The sequence below is a fragment of the Cannabis sativa genome, chromosome 1 (assembly GCF_029168945.1).
Source record: "Cannabis sativa cultivar Pink pepper isolate KNU-18-1 chromosome 1, ASM2916894v1, whole genome shotgun sequence".
In the NCBI taxonomy this organism is placed as follows: Eukaryota; Viridiplantae; Streptophyta; class Magnoliopsida; order Rosales; family Cannabaceae; genus Cannabis; species Cannabis sativa.
In genome coordinates, this window is record NC_083601.1 from 35043504 (window position 1) to 35067713 (window position 24210).

The window sequence follows — 24210 nt, forward strand, 5'->3', positions numbered from 1 at the left end:
AGTCACCAACCAAAGCAAAAAAGTGTGGGTTGACTTTTGCGTCGGTCAACTAGTTTAACCAAACGCGTTGATCGACACAAAACCCCTTTTTGTAGTAATGAATGCTTGCTTAGCCAAACTATGAGCAACTTAGTTCGCATCTCTTCTAACATGAGACACACAAGCAAAAGGGAGATAGGACAAATGATTCTTAATATCAGTCACCAAATCTTGAAAAGGGGAAAGAGTTGATGAAAAACTATTAATAGAATTAGCTAAAATAAGAGAGTCAGTTTCTATGAGGTCCACTTAAATGTTATGTTGAAAAGCCCAAACTAACCCAGTAGACAAAGCTTTAGCTTCGATTTCTTAAGGTTTACACTTTCCAATAAGTGTTTAAGAGAGGACAGCAACCACTTGACCCATAGAATTTCGAATGATGACTCCTACACCAATTTTATGTTTGGAAGCATCACAAGCAACATCAATATTCATTTTTAGTTGGGACATTAGGGGGGATGCCATGGAATTTGTGATGCCACACCAGAAGAGAATGCACTCGAGCATTTCTGGTTGGAAACCTGCTGCTGAAAATTACAGATATAGGCATGAGACTTTACCCAAATCTAAGATGAAGATTGTGTTGGTTTTCCATGAATAAAGTTGTTTCTGTCATTCCAAATAAGCCACATTGTGAAAAAAAAAATCCTTTCCATATCAGCCTTAGATACAATGGTAAATAAATGCATAATAAAATCTCCATTCTTCATCCTCGAAGAAGCTGCATAATCTATGAAAAAACAAGCAGTCCTTCAAACATATTTGGCATGTTTGCAGCAGAATAAGGCATGGCCAACAGACTCCCATGCATTTGTACAAAGGCTGCAAGCAGCCGAGTCTATGATCTTCCTTTGGAATAAAGATGCAGCAATAGGAATTGCATCGTGAAACACTTTCCAGGTAAAAATCTTGGTTTTCGAAGGAATATTCATACTCCAAAAGTATTTTCACCAAGAAGCCTGATTTGTAGAGCTTGAAGACTGATTTGCCTCTTCAAGGGAATCGGCTAGGTGATAACCTGATTTGACTGAGTATTCCCCTTAGTATTTTTTCATCTTTAGTTTAGTAGCAGATTCTCAATTTTGTTTGATTTTATTGGTTTTACTTTCAAGTTACAATACACGCTTTTGGAGTTTACTTAGGATTTGGTTAGTGATTAGTTTAGATTACGTCACTTGAACTTAAAACCGTTTTTATGATTTAGTATTACTATTAATTAAATTTACCAAAATCTAAAAATGTGTGATATTTTTATGGTAATCATTCTGTAGATCAATATAATACCGCAGCGCATGAGTTAATAAGATATGCACTATAAATAAAAATTGAGATTTTTTTGTTAGAAAAAATGTATCGTGTTACTCTCAGCGATCAAATTTTTAATTATATTAAAAAAAAACATTGCTCAATAAAATACAAAAATATGGAAATAAAAATCCTATCTTTAATTAAAATTAAAATCTGAAGAATACCAGATTTGTATATTTTGGGCCTAAATGTAGAGCCCACAGTTTATGAAAAAAAATTATAGAGCCCACAGTCCACTAAAGAAATTAGTACATAATAATAGATAGATTTGACAACTGAGCGGGTGTAGATGAAACTGTCTCTCGTACTCTGTAAGCTTCATTTCATTTTCATTGACGTGGTTTTCGATCACATTCACAAGAAAGAAGAAAGTCAAGTTAGTTTTTGTTTAGGTGGGTAAATTAGGGTTTCAAAACCCCCGCCAAAACTCCTCTTCCTTCCTTCAATGGCTGCCGTGGTTCAGGAAGACAACCCAGAGGATAAATCGGCCCCTTCACCTCTTCAAAAGCTCAGCTTAACTCCAAAACCTTACCCAACTGATTCCCCAACCTCCAAGGATGTCATAGTTTCTGTTGCCTCCAACTTATCATCTCAGCCTCTCCAGAACCACGGTCCTCACGTATGGGGCGTCTTAACGGCTATTTCCGGCAATGCCCGTAAAAGGAATCAGGTTTATCTCTATTTCATCTTTTTTAATTAAAAAAAATGATATTTAGTTTGTTCCATGTACTTGGTTGTTGAACATGCACCAATGAATTTGAAGTTGCACATTGTTAAGCTTAAGATAATTGGTGATTTTGCTTCAAATTACAATCCACTTCATGAACTTGGATTGGAAATTCGAGCTACCAACTTCCACAGTACTTACTTATTTGATTAATTATTGAATTAGTTGAAGAAAGTGATGAACTTGACCCTATTTTGTATCAAATAAAATTTAAAGCAGGGCATAAATATGATTTTGACTGCTGATGAGCATTGCATTGGTAGAGTGGTAGACGATACTCGATTCCAGATCGATTCAAATGCGGTTAGTGCGAAACATTGCAAAATTTATAGGAAGAAGGTCGACATTGAGGAGGAGAAACAGACGTCCGTATGTAAAACTACTGTCTTCTTGAAAGATTCAAGGTTGTGTATTGTGTTCTTTTTTGTGAATATTCAGTTTTCTACCCTTCTTTTTTAATCGATTTATTGATTATTTTCTTGGAGACTCTGCAGCACCAATGGGACATATATCAACTGGAAGAAATTGAAAAAGAAAGGCCCTGAAGCTGAAGTTCATCATGGAGATATTATTTCGTTCGCTGCTCCTCCTGAGCATGGTAATAATCTGAACTTATGTTTGATTCCATTCTTTCCTTATTCTTGTTTTGAATAGCAGATCTTCTTAATGGAGATTCATGCCGTCTCCATTGTCCATTTTCTTTAGCTATGTCTAAAAGTCTTTGATTAAGTCTAGGAACTGTGCTGTAGATTTAGCTTTTCACATTTGGATGCAAACATTGTGATTTCTTAAACAAATTTTATTTCATTGACCTCTTTTTCTGAATCACATAACAGAAGTTGCTTTTGTATTTGTCTATCGAGAAGTTCCTGTCTCCTCCCCGAGGACAGATGGTGCAGTTCCAAAACGAAAAGCAGGTATGTTTATGGGGAAGGTAGCGACTATGTTACTGTTAACTTCATTATATGTGTGTGTGTGTGTGCGCACTTAATGTTAATGAGCTCAACTAGACTCTCAAATGTATTTAATTTTGGATTCTGAGAAGTATTGTTCTCATAAAAAGTATATATCTTTCGAGTTCTCATGGTTGTCGCCACGGCTACAAAAGTCAAAATATAACTGCTGTATATTGCTTTGTAATTTTACCGAATTATTAATTGCTAGTCTCAGAGATGACTTTTGGTGTATGAAAAATGTTATATAACTTTTTTGACTATTCTTTTGAATCATTTAACTTTTTTGTCTTAAGAATCATGACATATAAAATAGCTTCTCTCTCTTTCTATATATTTATATATTACAGAGGAATTTGTTACTGAAAACAAGAGACTGAAAGGCATTGGCATTGGTGCTCCAGAGGGCCCTATATCACTTGATGATTTTCGTAGTCTACAACGATCTAATACGGTACATGTTTCTTCATATATCTTGGACTTCAAAGTGAGCTGTAGAATTTTTGGCTTGTGGAATAGAAGAATCCCTTAAAGATAATTCCTTGTGCTTTAGGTTTTCAGATTTCGTCACAGAAATTCTCATTCAAGGGTTCACTGCAAAATAATCTCATATTAATATTCTCTCTGTATAATCTCATATTAATATTCTATCTGTAGGAATTGAGGAAGCAATTGGAAAATCAGGTTATTACAATAGATAAACTGCAGAATGAGAATCGTGAAGTCATTGAGCGTCATGAAAATGTATGAACTACGACTTCTCTTTCTGTTTTTTGGCTGTTATTTTGTCATTTATGCTTGTAAAATACAAATTTAAACAAAAGTATTTTTTAGCATTTTTCCCCTCTTTAAATTTGTATTATTTTGAAGTCACACCCCCTTTCATGTGATTTTGAATTCTTCAGGAAATGAAAGAGCTGAAAGAATCAATTTCAAATTCTTATGTTGACCAACTTAAAGAGTTGCGTGAAACGCTGGAGGTGAAACAAAATGAAATGGCAGATGTCAATAGAATATCTGCTGAGCAGAAGCATGCTATTGAAGACCTTAATGAAAGGTTGAGTGCTTCTCTGCAGTCATGTAATGAAGCAAATGAAATAATGAACAGGTAAGGATGCTATTTCACCATTGGTTTTGTAATGAACATTTCAATAGTATAATTGGCTGTTTCTTATTGGGTAAAAAAATTATTTATCAAGACTGTTAGCACTTGTTTTGGTTTCAATTTTTCTTTCAAAGATTTGGACGAATGTGTAAGCTATCTCTATGAAACTAGATTCTTTGACAGGTTGACTAGATAGATTATAATTATATATTGAAAGCATTTAGAGGAACATAGGATTGATTACTAGTTTTGGAAAGCACAATTTATTGTTCCTCTCTACCGCTCTTGTTCATGTGATCATTGACCAGTTAAGTAATTTAATTATCTGCTTCATTTTAGTAGAAATCTATGCTACTCAGTTTGATGCAATAATTTACAAGTGGAGTAATGTTAATATTTTGCAAAATATACTAATAACTGGATTTCTTGAATAGTCAAAAATCATCAATAGCTGAACTCAAAGAACAGCTAGATGAAGAACGTGAACAAAGAAGAGAAGAACGAGAAAATGCTGCCACAGATTTAAAATCAGCAGTGCAGAGAGCTCTATCAGAGGCTAAGGAGGAATTGAAACGATCATCTGATGCTGCCTTAAGGCGAGAAAAAGAGCAACAAGAAGTGATTAACAAACTTCAGGTCTGATATATACTTTTATTTGAAATAAGACTGCTTATCATATTATATGTTGGTATTTTTCTATGGAGTTGAGGATGATATGGAGATTTCTTATATTAACAGGAATCAGAGAGAGAAAGGTGTTTACTGGTGGAAACTTTAAGATCCAAATTGGTATTGCTGGGAGTTCATTTTACGTTTCATCTTTAAATTTAAGTTTTTACATGATATGAACCGTTTGAGGTATTGTGTATTAAATTGCCTTTTGTCTGTGCAGGAAGACACAAGGCAAAGATTAGTTATATCTGACACTAAAGTTCGCCAGCTAGAAACCCAAGTATGCGAAGTGCAATTGACATCTGAAAGTGGGAAAAAGGTAATTGTGCTTCTCAATGCCTTCTTATGTAAACTATATTATAGTTTTCTTGATTGAGAAATAGCTTCACATTGCTTCTTTTGGTTGTTCGGACAGAGAGTAGAAGAACTTGAACTTGAAACAAAAAGATTGGGGAATGAGCTTGAAAGTGCAAAGGTAGGAACGACGCCCTTTTTGTTTGATCTTGACATATAAGAACTGAGTATACAAATTACAAGTGTACTTACCTAGGATTTTCATTTAGTTGCTAACTTTTAAGCTGAGGTATTTCCTGCTGTCGGTAGCAGGCAGCTCGTGAGGAAGCGTGGGCTAAAGCTTCTGTCCTTGAACTTGAGATAAAGTCTGCCATGCGGGATCTTGATTATGAGAGACGAAGGTTAAAAGCTGCCAAAGAGAGAATTATGCTTCGGTATGTATTCTGAATTATGAAATTTTACTTCTTATTGGTCCTATAGCTGCCAAACTATTTTGTTAGTCTTCTTCCAAGAAAAAGAGAGGGAAAAAATATTCTGTTCTAATAGCTTAAGTCTTGAAACCTGTGTGCATTGGTTTGCTGTTCTTCAAGTATTAGCTTATGGTGATAATTATGGTTTGGGTGCAGAGAGACTCAACTTAGAGCATTTTATTCCACAACTGAGGAGATTTCAGGGCTTTTTGCCAAGCAGCAAGAACAGTTAAAAGCAATGCAGAGGACTTTAGAAGATGAGGAGAATTATGACAATACATCAATTGATATTGATCTCAACATGCCTGTAGGGCATATAAATGGAAACCGAGACATAGAAGCAACTGAGTACCTTACAAATAGAACTGAAATAGTAGGCTCAGCAGCTACTTCGGCCCGTCATTTTGACAAAATTCAAGTCGAACCTTCAAGTGATGGAGACAGTGTTACTGAAAAGCATGATTGCGACATAGGAAGCCAAGATGGACATCAAAATACCGAAGAGGCAGAGTTTACAAGTGCAACCAATCATGGTTTGAAGAGTGGCTTTGGTTCTGATATTGATGGTGTTGGCACTGCACCTGTAGAGGGATATGCCATTAGTACTGAACAAGTTCCTGAAACAGAAAGTCCTGCTGGAATTAATGAGGACCAAGTTATTGATTTGAACAAGAGTGGCACTTTGCATGGGGATACGATGCAACTTGATGAAGCCCAAGAAGCTGATGAACAGCGTCAAATGAATTGTCAAGAGACTGCGCCTTGCTCTCAATCTAATAGCCCAGTTGAAAATCAAAGGGTTATCGAAATGGAAGATACAGAAGCTGGAGGCACAATCAGGACAGCAGATCTTTTAACTTCTGAAGTTGCCGGTAGCTGGGCTTGCAGCACCGCCCCTTCGGTCCATGGAGACAATGAATCACAGGGTCGAAACAATAATGTCAACAATGATGGAGGTGGAACTGCCCTACATGATTCCAACCTTCAGGTGGCAGAGAGTCAAACTAATCCATCCCCTGAGGCCATTGCTGTCAGACGGAATCATGAGCGTCAGGCCTTGTGTGAAATGATTGGGATTGTTGCTCCTGATTTGAAGGAGCGATTTGGTGGAAGGATGGGTGAAAATGATAATCTTCTAAAGGGGGATCGGTGTTCTGCTTCAGATTCAGATACTGAGAGTTGCACGGACAGTGATGTTGTTAAAAGCAAGGTTGGTGCTAAAAGAGGAACGGTTTCGGATTCAGAGACTGAGGGTAGTGACCAAGCTGATGGGAATAAAAAAAATGATGATCCAATGGATGAAGATGATGAAGCTACACAATCGGATTCTCTCGGATAATCGGTCTTCTTATAAGAGAGTACTATAGCTGTAAATGTTTTTTTTGTGCATGTATATAGTGGTTATTTATCCTTTGCTCTGTTTTTGCGATTAGTTTGTTTTTGTTTACTTGTAATATTAGTGTTAAAAATAATTTTTAAAAGTGCACTAGTGTTATCTTATCAGGAAGATAACATGTTGATATCCGGTATAAATTAATGTGGGGATGTCTACTAGGGAATGATATGCTTTGAAAGATCAACATCAAGCTCAACATGGGCACGAGGGCAGTATATTTGTTTGTAGTAAGAGCGATCTTGACTTTAGAATAGGGGTAGAGTCTTTTGTTCGGTTTGATGATGTTTTTTTTTTTCAGTTCTGAGAATGAAAGATAGTTCTTTTCAGTTTATGGGAGTGTGCTGTGTTTTTAGTTTTAAGTTTTTAAAATTATGTTTTTAAAAGTAAGAATAGAAAATAATCTTTTGTCATTTAAAAATTTAATGGTGTTTGACATAAATTTTTTAAAATTATTTTTAGAGTGTTTTTTACTTAAAAAATTAATATTTTAACACCAAATCATGACATGAACTCATCTGTGTTTAAGTTTGGGTATGGTTTCGAGTCTAGGATCCAAGGATGTAAACAAAAATATAATATATAATATGTTAGACAAAAAAAATTATTTTTGAAAATTGAAAATACTATTTTGTTGTTTTCTGTTTTTTAGCTTTTTAAAATTCAATTTCAAAAAATCGCTTTAAAAAATTTTTGCCAAATGACCTCTATTAGTTTTTAAAAACTATTTTCAATTTTAAAAAATAGAGAACAATTTTTAAGTTATGAAACAAAACAACCTCTAAGCGTGTAACATTTCATTATGCCTTTTTTTTTCTTAAATAGTTGACATTTCATTAAATACACCTAAAAGATAATAAATAATTTTTTTTTGAAAAATAAAAAATTTTAATTCATTTATACAAGTAATTCATGAGCGTTTTGAGAAAATATTATTCCATTCTATTTCATTACATCCAACTAAATGATATGGCGTTTGGTTGCGTTTGGTGGGAGGTAATGAAATAGAATGAAAAAGAAAGGAAACAATCTTTATTTTATTATTTTTTTTGTTTAGTTGCAAGTACTAGAAATGTCATTTCAATGGAATAACATTTTCACTTTTTTGGTGGAATGATTATTCCATTTTAAAATAGAAGAAAATACTATTCTAATGCATATGAGAAAAAAATTAATAATTTTTTTTTATATATTTTAAATTTTATTTTATTCTATTCATATTTCTATTTATGTTCTCATTTCTTAGTGTTTAAATTTTAGGGGTCTTTTCAATATTATACCTAAAATTGATTTTATTTATAAAAATACCTTTAAGAAAATTATTTGCACAAATATCGATTGCCACGTCAGCATAAATACCGAAATATAAAATAATTACCGAAAATTGAAAAAAATAAAAAAATCTCGCTTCCAGAAATTTTAGTGTTTTGCAAATTTTAAAAAAAGCAACCTTTTGGTGGCTTTTGATGTAAATAATATATCAATTAGTTACTTTTTATTAGAAAAAAATTGATTCAAGATAATTTTTTTCTCATACACATTTGGTTGCTTATTTTGATCAGACAACTTTAAAATTAATATATATAATAATTTTCATATTGTAACTAATTCTATTATGTTTTAGATACTATTTGGTAACTTTATAAGTTTTTTTATTAACATATTAAATTCTTTTTATTAAATAAATTTATTATTAGTATACTATATTTTAACTTTTAAATACAAAATAATAAAAGACTTTAAGTTAAGTTATGATGTTACTTGATATGTTAAAGTTTATTAAATTTTAAATTTTATTACTTTTTGTTACAAAATATAAAAAAGGAACAAAAAAGTTTCTTTTAACACATACTAAAATGTAAGAGAGATATCTAAATGTTAGAGGAAAAATAAAAAAAACTAAGAGAAATAATAAATTTAGAGAAAAAGAATAATAAAAAAAATAATAATAAATGAAGAAGATTTTTTCAAAAAAACAAATTAATAAATAAATGAAGAAGATAATAATGTCAGAAAAAGAAGAAGTAAACAAAAAGGAAAAAAAAAAAGTAAAAAGATAAATATTGGAGGAGACTTATAATTTCTTGTTTAGATTTTAAATTATAGTGTGTTATTTTGTTGTTTAAGAAACCTTAGTCTAACTTTTAATTTTAGTCATTTTTTTTTGTAGCAGAAAAATATATGCTTCTAACATGTTAAAATGATCACTTTAAAAAATAGATTATAATAGTGTAATTTTTGTGTCCAAATAATAAATTGCGTGGCTGAAAAAACTTTTGAAATAAAAAAAAATAAAGAAAGTGAGAATAATAACAATTTGTGTCGTTTATTCACATAATTTTTTTTTTTTTTAAAAAAATCTGATTATATATCAACTAGGAGAGTCAATAAAATGTAAAAGAAAAACATATGGTTAATTTTTAATTTTAGTAGACGTGTAGCGGTATTGAAAACAATAAAATGGTCTAAGAAAATTTCATAAATACAATTCACGTTGATACATATAATTATTTTTTTCTAAAACTACTAATTAGATTAAAAAACAAAAAAGAATGTAAAATAATAATAAAAAAAATAGAATGTAAAAAAAAAAAAAATATTTGATCAACCTAGTTTACTGTTATTTTGAAAAAAATAAGATTTTTATTAAAAAAAAAAGCTACCGTCTAGAAAAAGAAAAAAAAAAAAAAGCTAGCATGTAGGCAAAGTTTAAGAGAGAGAAGCAATAAATATACATTGGTATACCTATAAAAAAGAAATACCTAAATTGTGAGTATTAAAATAAGTAAGGGTAAATTCTTAAATAATTTAATAATAATAGTTATTGGTGCAAATATTTCTAAATTTTATCCAAATCAAATGTCGTCTTACTGTTTAAGGCGTAAAACTTAAATCTTTGTATTTTTTTTTTTCTCAAATTAAAATTTACCTTAGTGATGGGATCTTTTTTTATGGGTATTTTTCTTTTTGTATAAAATACATATTTTACAGTTACTTCTACCTCAAAAAAAAAAAAAAAACTCATCCTTCTAGCATTATAAAAAACTCAAAACTCATATATAAATGCTTTCAATAAAAAAAAATACATATAAAAATAAAATTTATGAAAACAAATTTAATATTAAATTAAGAAATGATGTTAAAGAAAAATTAAGAAAAGTATTACCTTTGCAACGGCCCCCAAATAAAATTGGGGATTAATGACTTTTCATAATTGGTATACAGACGATAAACCGTTTTAATAAGGAATAATTACATAAGGCACTATTTTTTGTAAAATATTTACATTTTTACGTTTAAAGAATATTTTTTCACATTTTTACGGTTTTCCAAAAAATAACACGAAAACAACATAAAATCAACAAGAAAACAACATAAAAGTAACATCAAAATAACAACAAAAAAACAAAAAAAAAATAACATACAGATAATAAAAAGTTAACAACAAATGAACAAAATTTCAACATAAAAAGACTGTATTTTATGTAAATAAAATCAAAAAAATCGTAAAAATGTTTAAAATTCCATGAAACTGTATTTTTGTTGTTTTTGGTATTTGTGAAATTATTCCTTTTTATAATTTGATAAATTATGTTGTAAAATGATAAATTAATAAACATATATTCTTTTATTAAACGAAAATAAAATAATATAATAACAAAAATCTAATTATTTGGAATTTGTTGTTGTATTTATATATTAAAATTATGATTATATCTTTTCTCAGCCGAATTTTCAGGGAAGGTTCTAAATTATTATATATATATACATAAAAAAATCAAATATTAAACCACAAAACGAAAATAATAGTAAAAATAATTTGTTATTTAAATATATTTTTTAAAATATATATCATTTCTTCTTTTTTTTTCCGGATATATCTTTCCTTTTTAAAATGCAATTTTGAGATTTTTCCTAATCCTAATCCTAATCATGTTACAATTTTATTTTTTTGACAAACCTAATCAATGTAATTATATTACAATTAGGACATTTTCGGCTCTATAAATAACTAGTATGGCAACTCCCACCATAATCAAAAATAGAGAGCAAGAAAAACTTTTAAGCAAGACAATCTACATTATTATCATTATAAATCTATATTTAACTATATAGTGCTCTACTAGTGAAGAAAAAGTCATTGAGGTACTCGTCTTCTTACTTTTAATCTCTAATATGAATTCCATTCATTACATTTTATTATTGAATCAAATTTTTCTCCTTTTTGGCAAATAATGTAGTTTAAAAAAAGAGTATATAAAATAATACATACACTCTCAGATTAATTTACACATTATGTATATATATTATGATATGTATTTAATCTCTTATAATAAAAAATGTATGCGTCTCCATTTAAAATTAATTATAATTAACATTAAATGCACACCATAGTGTGTATGTGTAATTATAGTAGGTAAAATCTGATTGTGACACACTTAATTTAATCTCAAATGTATGTAACTATCTTTAAGGAAATTTATATTTACCAATAATTTTTTAGGAAGTTTACGACAGTAACATAAAATTATTAATTGCGATAAACCTCTTAATTAAATTCAAAGTAAGAATATTAATCACACCTGATATTGCTTCACATTCATTTAATAAATTAAAATTATTCAAATATATAGTTTGGTTAGATTTTATAAACACATATTTCTCCCATCTTTTCTATTTGTGTTCTTGCATGCTTTATCAGTTTTGTGCTAAAAAAAGGTATCATAGTAACAAGAACAATTTTACACGAATTTACCATTCCAATTATCTTTAACTTAATTAATAATGTTAATCTCAGACAGGAAACTGATCAGTGGTGGAAAATAGCTTGGTTTTAAAGATTTGCATGAAATGGAAGGAGGCTATCACAAAGCAGATAAGACAGAATTTTCAGAATGCTGGAGAATCTCCTGGAGAACTCCCTATATTATGCGTCTTTCACTCACTGCCGGAATCGGAGGACTTCTTTTTGGATATGACACTGGTAAGTGGATTGGATCCCTCCTAATTAATAACAATGCATGTCCTTGTCAACAATTTGGTATAGAATAATTATTTACATAATTTAGTAACAATGTATACATATGAGTGTTCCTAACCTATGCATTGTGAAAATGAAGACTCTTATCCAAGTAAATATATTCTAAAATGATTCTTTGTATTGTGGGGATGTTGCAGGAGTGATTTCTGGAGCTCTCCTTTATATTAGAGAGGAATTTGTAGAAGTAGATAAGAAAGCATGGTTGCAGGTGAGCTTAATTTCTCAACAGATCGTAGTACATTATCTTGTCTCCTAATTATGCTTAGCTCAATTTATCATTATATTTTCATTTGGTATTTGCAGGAGACTATAGTGAGTATGGCTGTTGCAGGAGCTATACTTGGTGCTGCAGTCGGTGGTTGGATCAGTGATTGTTTTGGTCGTAAAAAGGCACTTCTGCTTGCTGATATAGTGTTCTTTTGTGGTGCAATTGTTATGGCAGTAGCTCCTGCACCGTGGGTGCTTATTGTAGGTAGAATTCTAGTTGGCCTTGGAGTTGGAATGGCTTCCATGGCTGCACCACTATACATCTCAGAAAGTTCACCTACTAGAATCAGAGGAGCACTCGTGAGTTCAAATGCACTGTTAATTACAGGTGGACAATTCCTGTCCTACTTGATCAACCTAGCTTTTACAAAGGTATGTCCATATATATTTAAGCTTTTAAACAGTCTTTAGTGTGATTGAATACTTTCAAAGAGAATATTCAACTAGGTTTATTAAACTTTTAACTCATCATTTTCTATTTTAGGTTCCTGGAACCTGGCGTTGGATGCTTGGTATTGCAGGACTTCCAGCCTTGATTCAGTTCATTCTCATGTTGTCTCTTCCAGAGTCCCCAAGATGGCTCTTCAGACAGGTAACAGGCACACCTATAGTTGTTTGATTAATGCTATGGTTTAAGTCACAATCAATTCATATTATTTTTATGCAAACATACTTCTAACTTGTGCAAGTTTTCTTTTAATCAGAACAAGATAGATGAGGCCAAGTCTATATTAGAGAAGATCTTTCCTGCTGATGAAGTTGAAAATGAGATGAAGGCCTTGAAGGATTCTGTTGAGGCAGAAAAAGCTATTGAAGGAGAACTCGGTGATGGATTTCTTCCAAAACTGAAGAGTGCTCTTCGAAGTAAAGTAGTCCGTAGAGCACTTCTTGCAGGCATTACTGTACAACTCATCCAACAATTCGTAGGCATTAACACTGTCTTATATTACAGTCCTACTATTGTTCAATTTGCTGGATTTGCCTCCAGACAAACTGCTTTAGCACTTTCCTTGGTAACTTCTGGTCTTAATTTTGTTGGCTCCATCATAAGTATGGGCTTTGTGGACAAGTATGGAAGGAGAAAGTTCATGCTTGTGTCTCTTGTCGGTATCATTGCGTGCCTTGTGGCCTTAGGAGTAGTGTTTTTCCAGGCTGCTGCAACTGCTCCTGCGGTTAGCAACTTGGAAACCATGCACTTCGGTGGAAACACCACATGCCCAGCTTACCTCTCAGCCCCTAAATCTCAGTCATGGAATTGCATGTCATGTTTGAAAGTACCAGATTGCGCCTTCTGTGCCAGCACTGGAAATGGGGTAAGTTTTAATTTTGAACGTCTCTTAATTTATTTTGTAGCTAATTTATGTTCAAAGTTAACTCACTTCTGTTTTATTTTGTCGTGAACAGCTTCATCCTGGAGCTTGTTTGGCTGTGAGTAATGATATTAGAAGCACATGTCGCATGGAAAAGAGAACATGGTACACAGAAGGTTGTCCAAGCAAATTTGGATTCTTGGCAGTAGCATTTCTAGGCCTCTATATTATATGCTATTCACCTGGGATGGGCAGTGTTCCATGGTTGGTAAACTCAGAGATATATCCTCTAAAATACAGAGGGATTGGTGGAGGTATTGCTGCAGTATGTAATTGGTCGGCTAATCTGTTAGTTAGCGAAACCTTTTTAACTCTTACTAATGCTTTGGGCTCCGCTTGGACTTTTATTCTATTTGCGGGATTATCTTTCATTGGCTTTATTGCCATTTACTTTGTTGTTCCTGAGACCAAGGGACTTTCATTTGAGGAGGTTGAGAAAATGCTTGAGAAGGGATTCAAACCAAAGGGGATTTGTTTCAAGGGGATCAAAGACGAGATTAATGAGGAGAATGTGTCGCCTTCATCTGTCTAGAATGTCTTCATAACACAATCTTTCAAAGTATATTTAGTCTTTTTAGTGTGTATTTTAGATTTTAGGGTTTAATATTGTTTCATATTTTAGAGCTCTCTTTAGAGCATTTCCAATAGAGTAGTATTATAAATGTGGTGTATATGTAATTTTTTTAGTCTATGTTCATAAAATTGAACACCAATACAAATAGTAGTGTATATTGTGGTCCAAATTTTCAAATTTGACACATGCTAAAAGTTGTGTCAAATTTAACATAATATAGCATGTATCAAATTTTACAACACAATAAATATCATTTTTTTTATTTACTCATTTGTCACTCATTATAATTAATAAGTATTTGTACTTTTATTTATATATTTAATATATTTTTTTATTTACTTTTTAATAAAAATTTAATTTTTTTATTGATTTTTTTTTAAAATAAGAGTAAATGTTATTTTAGATCTTGTGTTTATTGATTAGACTCTCTATTTTATTAAATAAAAGCTTGGACCCTATATTTTTCAAAATAGTACTAAATAGTATTATGAACTGATTTTTTGTCAAAATAAAACTAATAATAGGTGGATCTAAATGTATTATTACAAAATTGATTACATTTTTTTTGCATCTGTTCATGTTAGGAATTATCTTTAAGTTTAAGTTGATTATATTAAAAAAATTATTTAAAATTAAGCTTAAGATCCTATTTGTACCATTTTAAAAAATACATGTTCAAATTATCATTTAACAAAAAAAATGATCCAATCGACAACTTTGGTAAAACACATAGTCCATAATATTTGAAAGATTTGGATTATAAAAATAAATATTCTTGTTCTATCATGCTACTACTTCGCTTACAGCTTTGGTATTAAAATGTTTGTATCATAAAAATAAATTTTTTGGTTCTATCAAGTCTTCGAAAAAAAAAGACTCCTTTGTGTGAAAGAATATTTTGTATGGTAAAAAATTATTTGACGAGAGGTCATTTGGAGAGTGGGAGATGAGAACAATATCATTTATGAAGCTGCTTGGGTTTTGTTGTCTGCTTGTTCTTTGGTGTTGTCACCTAACATCCTCGAGGTAGGTAGTGTGGTGGCGCAGTTGAGGTTCGCATTGGGGTGGTGGGGAGTTGATCCATGGGTAGAGGTGGCAATTTATGTTCATGGGTCGTGAAGCAAATGCTAACCTATTTATTAACTCGAGAGATAAAAGATTAGCAAAGACAATCGCTAAATTGAGTAAAAGATTAATTTGAGAGATAAAAGAAGCCATCTTTAAGTATTAGCCGTGAGATGACTAAATCAGAGTAATGAGAAAGGTCACTCGCGTGGTTCATACTCACATAGTGTTGATCCACATGGCTAAGCATGCATGCAAGGTCACTCAACCAAGCATGCATGCAAGGCCACTCGCATGGTGCATGCTAGCATGATGTTGACCCGCATGGCCAAGCATGCATGCAAAATCACCCGACATGCTAGCCAAGAAGTCACTCGGCCATCCTAGCCAAAAAGTCACTCGGCCATGCTAGCCAACAAGTCACTCTATCATGCTTCCAAGAAAGTCACCGACCATGCTTCCTAAAATGTCACTCGACCATGCACTTTATGAAGTCACTCGACTATGCTTCCAAGAAAGTCACTCGACCATGCTTCTTAGAAAGTCACTTGACCATGCACTTTAAGAAGTCACTTCGCCATGCTTCCAAGAATGTCACTCAGCCATGCATTCTAGGAAGTCACTCAGTCATACTTCCAAGAAATTCACTCGTCCGTACATTCTACGAAGTCACTCGGCCATGTTTCCAAGAAAATCACTTGGCCATGCATTCAAGGAAGTCGCTCGGCCATGCTTCAAGAAAGTCACTCGACCTTACCATGTGCTTTCACGACATCATAGTTATACTTCGTGAAATTTTCCTAAATATTAGAAAAGGAGGTAACAAGAGTACGATCACAAGGATGAAACGTGCATGAGAGGAGTGTATGACAACGTCTTTTGCAAGTTTTGAAGGCAAGGAGCAGGGTCGTCTTAAGGTGATGAGAGGCCTAGGGCGAAATTTGAAACGAGGCATTTTTATTTAATAAAAATTAAAAATGAATTTTAATTAAATTTCGACACAATATCAATTTTAATTCTTTTAGCTTTATGTAATAAATAATTTTTTGCAACGTAAACTAACTCGACCATGTAATATTTAATTACTAAGAACATCTCTATTGAAGTACCATATATTTTAGCACATTTGAAAGAAAAAAATAATGTGTTTAAATTATATATATTTTAAAAAAAAAATAGATAATAAATATAAATTTTATATATTCTTAATAGTATCGTTAAAAATATACGTTAATATTTTTAAATTAAAAGCACTTTAATATATTTTTTTACATAGTCTAATACAAATATTTAGGTTATAATATTGTTATTTATTTATTTTTAAAATACTAAGTAAAATCTTTTACAAATAACTAAAAATATTATTAACGGTAAGTTTAATTTTGTTGCTGATGGATTGGCAAAAAAGGTTAGACAGTTTAGTCATTTTGCTGCTGGATTGGTTTTTTTTTTTAGTTCTTTCAAAAAAAAAACTATAAGCATAAAAAGTAACTGAGGAAAGGATCGAACCTTGAACCTCAAGGCCAATAAAAGCTCTTATTGCCATCTGTGTTGCACATTTTTGATATTATTTTAGGAGTTAAATATTTATATATTATATATTTTTATATGTATATATATATGTTAATTTTAATTTTTTCGGGGCCTCTAAAATTGTGGGGTCTGGGGCCGAGGCCCCGGCTGCCCCACTCTCTGGCCGGCCCTGGCAAGGAGGTACAAGTAGTGGAGGCACAACACCTACAAGGCCTGACCATCCGACCAAGTGTACACAACAATCACTACTCTTGCAACCTGGGACCACTTGACACCAGACAAAGATAAGTCGCAAGACCATCACTTGCAAACTGCAGCTTATAGACCATGGGCGTCTCCATATTCCTTGGGACCACTAATGTACCTCAAACCATTAGAGCCTATAAATACCCCTTTCTCATATGTGAGTAGGAGTTGAAAAATTATTGTAATACTTGATCTAGAGAAATATACAAACTTCAATCTTTCTTCATAGCTATTTCAAACTTTTTTTTAAGTTTTAAAATTTCTTGATTTTACATCTAAGTTTCAATTTTCCAGCCACAATTTGGTTGACAAGTTTTTGCCGTTAACATTAGTGATTTTGATGATTTATATATTGTTTAGATATTGGATATGTGGTTTATTTATATTTTTGCTATATATATTTTGGTAAAAATCGAGTTTTTGTAAAATTTGTATTTTTTTCTGGGATTTTTTTTTTTTGGAATGCCCGTTAGGGTACAACAATAGTGTAATTTAGAAGTTAGAAATAAAGGTTCCGTACGATAGGGGTTAACTTCTTGCTTAAAGTCATTTTAGGCAAATGTCGTACTACTATCGTTTAATATCGTACCTATCAACTAAGGCTATTTTCAAAAATATGCGAAAAATTATTAAGGTTATGATAAATATGGCATAAAAAGTAAATGCCACTAAATATGGCATTATCTAACCAATCAAACTAAAAATATAATTTTTTTTCTAAAAAAAAACCATATGAAATATTAAAAAAAAAATCTGAATTTAAAATTCATAAAAAATAAAAACTCAATTTAATTACCATAAAAAATATTAAAATTCTCTTTATATTTATTTTTTTAAAAAAATAAAATAAATAAAACTATAATGATTGCCGAAATTGTCACTCGTGCCGGAAAAATCACCGGAGTTTACTGCCGGCACCTGAAAGTCGTCGGAGTAGCCGTCGGTGCTGGAAAAGTCGTCGGAGTTGCTGCCGGTGCTGAAAAAGTCGTTAGAATTAGCATTGTCGCTGGAAAAGTCACCAAGAAACTGGTTTCTTGGTGATTTTTTCGGTAATTTTACCGGTGACAATGCCACGTCCGAAGACTATTCTGGTGTTTGATGTCGGTGCCGGAAAAGTCGCCAGAGTAGTTGCCGTTGTCGGAAAAATCGCCGGAGTTATTGCGGGCTTCAAAAAAGTCGTCAGAATTGGCATTGTCGCCAGCACAATCACTAGAAAAATCACCAAGAAAGTGGTTTTTTCATCAAGAAACAAAAATGATATACACTGAAAATAATTGAAACCAGTTTCATCAATCAACCAAATAGAGAAAAAAAAACTACCAAGAAATTGGTTTCTTGATGAAGAAAAAAACTAGTTTTTTGGTGATTTTTTCGGTAATTTTTCTGACGACAATGCCAATTTCGACGAATTTCCCAGAGTTTATTGTCGGTACTGAAAAAGTCACCGGAGTAGCTGCCGGTGTATTAGTCGTCAGAGTTGCTACCAACGCCAAAAAAGTCGTCACAATTGTCATTGTCGTTAGAAAAATCACCGGAAAAATCACCAAAAAACTGGTTTCTTCATCAAGAAACCAGAAACCAGTTTCTTGGTAATTTTTCCAGCGACTATGCCAATTCTGATGACTTTTTCGAAGTTTATTGTCGGTCTTTGGAAAAGTCGCGGAGTAGGCTAGCTAATAGTCGTCAGAATTGGCATTGTCAACGGAAAAATCACCAAGAAACCGGTTTCTTAAGAAACCGGTGAAGATTTCTTGGTGATTTTTTTAGTAATTTTTCCGGCGACAATGCCAATTCCGACGAATATTCTGGCACCGACAGCAACTCCGACGAATTTTCCGGCACCGGCAGCAACTCCGACGACTTTTCTGGCACCGACAGCAAACTCCGGTGACTTTTCCAGCATCAATGACAAATAAAACTTCTTAAATAAATAAAAACATTAAATATGGGATTTGAAAACCTAATTACATATATATGGCATATCAAATACCATAAAAAGACCTAAAAATAAAAAATAAAATAAAAAATCATATAAATTGGTCAAATTTAAATGTGTCATATTTATCATAAAAACTTTTAAAATCCCATAGTGTAATTTCCTCTAGTGAAAATTACATGAAATATGAGATTTTGTAAAAAAGTTACAAAAATATGGCATTTATAGGTTTGCCACTCTTCTATGGTATTTTTTCACATTTAAGATTTTCTATGGTATTTGATATGCCATAGTTTTGTAAACCTATTATCCAAACCCATATTTCATGTTTTTGTTTCTAACTTAATTAGTTTTATTTTTTTTTTAGTTTATTTTACATTTACATTTTAGGGTTTCTTTCTATTTGGAAAATTTACACCAAATACTAACTTTTATTTTTTTTCAAACATTACATTTATAATTTGACAAAGAAATTTTTACATTTATACTTTTGTTAATTTCTTTTTTCTTTTTTACTGTTTTTACTTATTAAAGCTTTAAAAAACTTTCTTTTTTTGTCTTTTTTTATATATTTTTTTAGTCAATTTTGGTTCTCTTTTTTCTTTCATTTTTAAGTCAGTTACTGACTTTTTTTTTTCTTTCTCTTCTCTATCTCTAATTTTCTTTTTTATTTTTTTTTTCTAATTTATCTTTGAGTCTCTTTTTTTTTTTTTCAATTTTTTTTCTTAAACTATTTTTTTTCTCTTTGTATATATATAAATATATATAATAAATGTACATTTTTGTATCTCATTTTTTACAGAAATTAAACTTGTTTTTTTTTTAATGTTAAAAACAAATCATTTTATTAAAAAGAGCAGAAAAAAAAAACCAGTTTCATCAACATCATCATAAAAAAAAATAATATAAAAAATTATAATCTAAAAAGAATACAAACTTTAAAAACTAGTTTCATTAACATTGAAAGAAACTAAAAATTTCATTAAAAGAATAAAAAAAATAATTTTATCAACAAGATAATGAAAAAAATTACAATCTAAAAACGATACTAACTTTAAAAACCAGTTTCATCAATATTAAAAGAAACTAATTATTTCATTAAAAGAGGCAAAAAAAAAAAAAGTTTCATCAATAACATAATGAAAAATACACAATGCCTAATAATTAAACTCTTACAAACGATACTAAATTTAAAAACCAGTTTTGAACATATAAATTTTATATCAATACCTAATAAAAAAACTTCTAACTTCATTCTTTATGTTGGCATTTAATTTTTATTTGCTTGCTCAAAAAATAGAATTGATTTAAACATACATTATGTAGCAAATATAACAAAGAGAAAAAGAAATTAAAATTAAAGAGAAAAAAAGAAAATTAAAAAGACAAAAATACAATAAAAACCATAAAAGAATAACAAAAAAATAAAAACAGTGGAATGTGAGAAACCAGTTAGTAAAACAACCAAAATAAAAACAAACAAATAAAAACCAGTTTCTTGAAATAATCAAATAAAAAATTAAAACTTAAAACTCAATTATGAACAACAATAAAAAAAAACCAGTTATAAAAACTAGTTACTTAAAAAAAACCAGTTATGAAAATAATAAAATAATATGTACGAGCGATTATTTAAAAGAAAATAAATAAAAAGTGTTGTTCAAATATCATACAATAATAAAACTGGTTTTATACAAACTAAAAAAAATACAATAATATCATTAAAATGGAGCAACCCTATTACAGAACAGTTAAAACCTGTGAAACCAGTTTCGACATGTGAAACCAGTTTTGACTCTATAAAAAATCATAACAAAATATAAATGTTAATTATAAAGTTAACTGAAATCAATTTCATCAGACAATCAAATAAAAAAAATACACACACACAAAAATACAAAAAAAAAAAAAAAAAAAAACTAATCTCAAATATAATCAAAACAACACACCATGCATACCAATATTAAAAACAAAAAATAAGCGTAAGTTTCGAACCTAGAAACAAAATAATCAAAAAGTAACTTAAAATAAAAAATTTGAAATAACATAATAAAACTATTTTTTTATTCTTTTAATGAAATTGTTAGTTTCTTTTAATGTTGATGAAACTAATTTTTAAAGTTTGTATTATTTTTAGATTATATTTTTTTTATATTGTTTTTTTTTTCAGGATGATGTTGATGAAACTGATTTTTTTTTTCTGATGCTTTTAATGAAATAATTAGTTTTTAACAAAGAAAAAAGGAAAAAAAAAAACAAACAGTAGTTTAAATAAAAAAAACAAGTTTAATTTCTGTAAAAAAAACACATCTAGTCATTTTTTATAGATTTTAGTGTTTTATTTAAAAAAAAAAAACACACACACACAAATTTAAAGTTTTTTATGGCATTCCTCATGATCTTTTTTCATATTTATCAGTTTTTCTAAAAAAATGCCATATTTAGGACAATTAAGTTTTTACACCATATATATCAAAACATATCTTCATTTTCTCATATTTTTGTAAATAGCCCTTTCCTCTATCAACTATCGTACACTTGAGGCCCATTTTTCTTTTCTTTGCATTGTATTCATTAGTGAGGCAACATCTAAGAAACAAAAACCATGATCAATGAATGGGCTGTGGTGAGTTGGGCTTTTTTTACAAACTAATTAGGCTTTAGTGAGAGGTGAGCCCATATAGATAATTTGTTACCACAATTTAAGGAATAAGTTAAAAAATATCTTTTTTATATTCATTAATTAAAAATACTCTTATATTATATTTTATTAAAATATATCTAATTTTTTAAGTGAATTATCCAATATACTTTTATATTTTACTTAAGTCTAATATATAATTTATATTAACTTAAGGGATCTAATAGGTACATCCTCAATAAAAATAGGTATATTTTAAAGGATATAAAAATGGAGATAAAAAATTAAAATAAATAAAATAAAATAGGTATACAAATATAATTTCCTCAATTTAATTCCTAAACAGTTTGACTCATATACCTACAAAATTACACAATATTAAAAATAGTACTTATAAATTATAAAACTAAAAAAAATTAATTAAACTAATTTAACAATACTAACTTTAATATTTACATAAAACTAATATAAATTCACTATCATAAATTAAAAATACTTAAGAACTAAACTAAATAAAAACACAAAAAAATATAAATAATTCTATTTTTATAAAATTATCGCGTACTCACCATTGTATACTATCAGACATTCACAAAAAAAAAATCTCTGATAACCCAAAAGAACATAAATCTCGCCAAAAAAAAAAATTCAATTTTTACTAAAAACATTAGCAAAAAATACGAAAAAACCATAGATCAAACATTTAAATAATATTATAAATTATCAAAATGATTAATAATAATATTAAAATAAAATCATTTACCCATTAATGAACTAAAACGAAAATAGTGTTTCTTGTCCAACTCTCTAAAATGTTCCTCCGATCAATTGCAAGGGGGAATGACGACGACGATGGGAGTTGGGTTTTTCTCATTGAGAAAGCGAGAAGGACAGAACGAGGACTTTTCAAATGGTAAGAGTATTTTTAGATTAAAGGAAAAATGAGCACTAATTTTTCTATAGTCTTCCAATTTGGGTTTATTTTAAAATTATTAGCCTATATATGGATGAAAAATCAAATTTCCCAACTAAAATAAATAATTATATAAATAGCTTATTATATTTTTTATTTCTATAAATTTGTATTTGAGATTGTATTGAATGTTGTGCTTTTGTTTGAAAGATATCCAATGTTTTTATTTAATTATTTACTATATTAAGACAAAATATTGTTAATAAAAAAGAAAAAAGAAAAACTAATAACTAGCGCGTGTACAATTTATTAGTATTAGTATTAATATTAATTTGTTAGAGGTATACAGGTATATTTTATAGTATGTTGTTGTATGATTGTATCTCCACTGCCTACACTAAAATGAATTCATATTAATTAAGATTCCAAGTTACAGAAAGAACCAAACCAAAAGAATATAATTTAAACATATCATTTTTGAAAATAGTGGTCAGTGTTTCATTTCTTTGTTGACTATATAGCTATATAGATATAATTTATTCGTATCATTCCCTCGTGTCGTGGTAATGTATATACAGTAGACTATATTTATATATATATGGTGATAGTAAACAAGAAATGAGTGCAAGACTGTGGTCCTAGCTATAATCAAATGGCAAAATCCTTAATGTCCAAAAGAGCATCATGAGAGGAATCAAACCCCCATTCATATATATATATATTTAGCAAAAAACTGGTATTTCTGTCTACGCATGCAAAGCTTCAAACTCTTGAAATGTTACAACTACATATATACACTATACTATCCTATAAAAGATTTGTGAAAATTATAATAATGATAAAAAAAAATGTTTGTAACTGTAATAATAGGGATATTCCCTGTGTTTTGACCACTTTTCATTCATTTACTTCTTTTTCACCTTTTATATTTTTAATACTTGTATTTGATAAATTTGTAAATATTTATATGTTTTGATATTTGAGAGAATTTTTTGATTTAATTATTTTGATGGTTGTTTATAAATTTTATTGTCACCGTGTTAAATTTTTTGAATTTTTCAAAATTTTACAGAAAATACTAAATAACTTCAACGTAGACGATTATAAAAAAATTAAACTAAATTTTTTTCAAATACTAAAACATATAGATGTGCATCAGTAGATCATTTTTAGGAGTGCATTAACTGTAAAAAAATTTCTAACACATATATACTACAAAATTATTTTTAATATTTATTTTTCTAGGGTTAAATAAAATCGAAGATTAGAACTATAAATAATTAAAAAGATTTAATTATAATTAAAAACCTAAAGCTAAAATACTTTGATAACAATTTTAAAATTAGATTTTTTTTAATAGTTTTACAATATTAAATATTAACTTCAGTTCATTTGATATATGTATATGCAACTAAAATAAGGATATTATTCTACGTTGTTTGAAAAAAAAAATAACGATATTCTTAAAAAAAAAAATAAGTCACATTTTTTGTGACTACTTGTCATTTGTAAAATAAAAATAGTTAGTAATAAATTATAATTATTGTGACTAATATTTTTAGTAATAAGGGGGCGTTTGGAATAGAGTAATATTAGGAGGGGAAAGGTAATCTTAAATATTACTCTGTTTGTTATGAGTTTTAAATTTTTTAAACCCATTAAT

General features: G+C 29.7%; 2 protein-coding genes across 2 annotated transcripts; both read left to right on the forward strand.

Annotated features, from left to right (window-relative positions):
- Positions 1–1612: 1612 nt before the first annotated feature.
- On the forward strand, positions 1613–7295 carry LOC115706365 (uncharacterized). The gene is given in 14 exon segments (XM_030633984.2): positions 1613–2017; positions 2294–2478; positions 2569–2672; positions 2911–2991; positions 3378–3481; positions 3685–3771; positions 3933–4135; positions 4567–4768; positions 4871–4921; positions 5025–5123; positions 5220–5279; positions 5408–5532; positions 5725–6844; positions 6846–7295. Coding segments are annotated over 14 exon segments (2736 nt in total). The 5' UTR covers positions 1613–1792; the 3' UTR covers positions 6936–7295.
- A 4341-nt stretch (positions 7296–11636) lies between these two features.
- LOC115704474 (inositol transporter 4-like) lies at positions 11637–14468 on the forward strand. Its single transcript, XM_061108307.1, has 6 exons — positions 11637–11945; positions 12140–12210; positions 12306–12641; positions 12754–12861; positions 12974–13582; positions 13674–14468. Exons 1-6 carry the CDS (start codon positions 11813–11815, stop codon positions 14169–14171), a joined length of 1755 nt encoding a protein of 584 aa, XP_060964290.1. The 5' UTR covers positions 11637–11812; the 3' UTR covers positions 14172–14468.
- The last annotated feature ends 9742 nt before the right edge of the window (positions 14469–24210 follow it).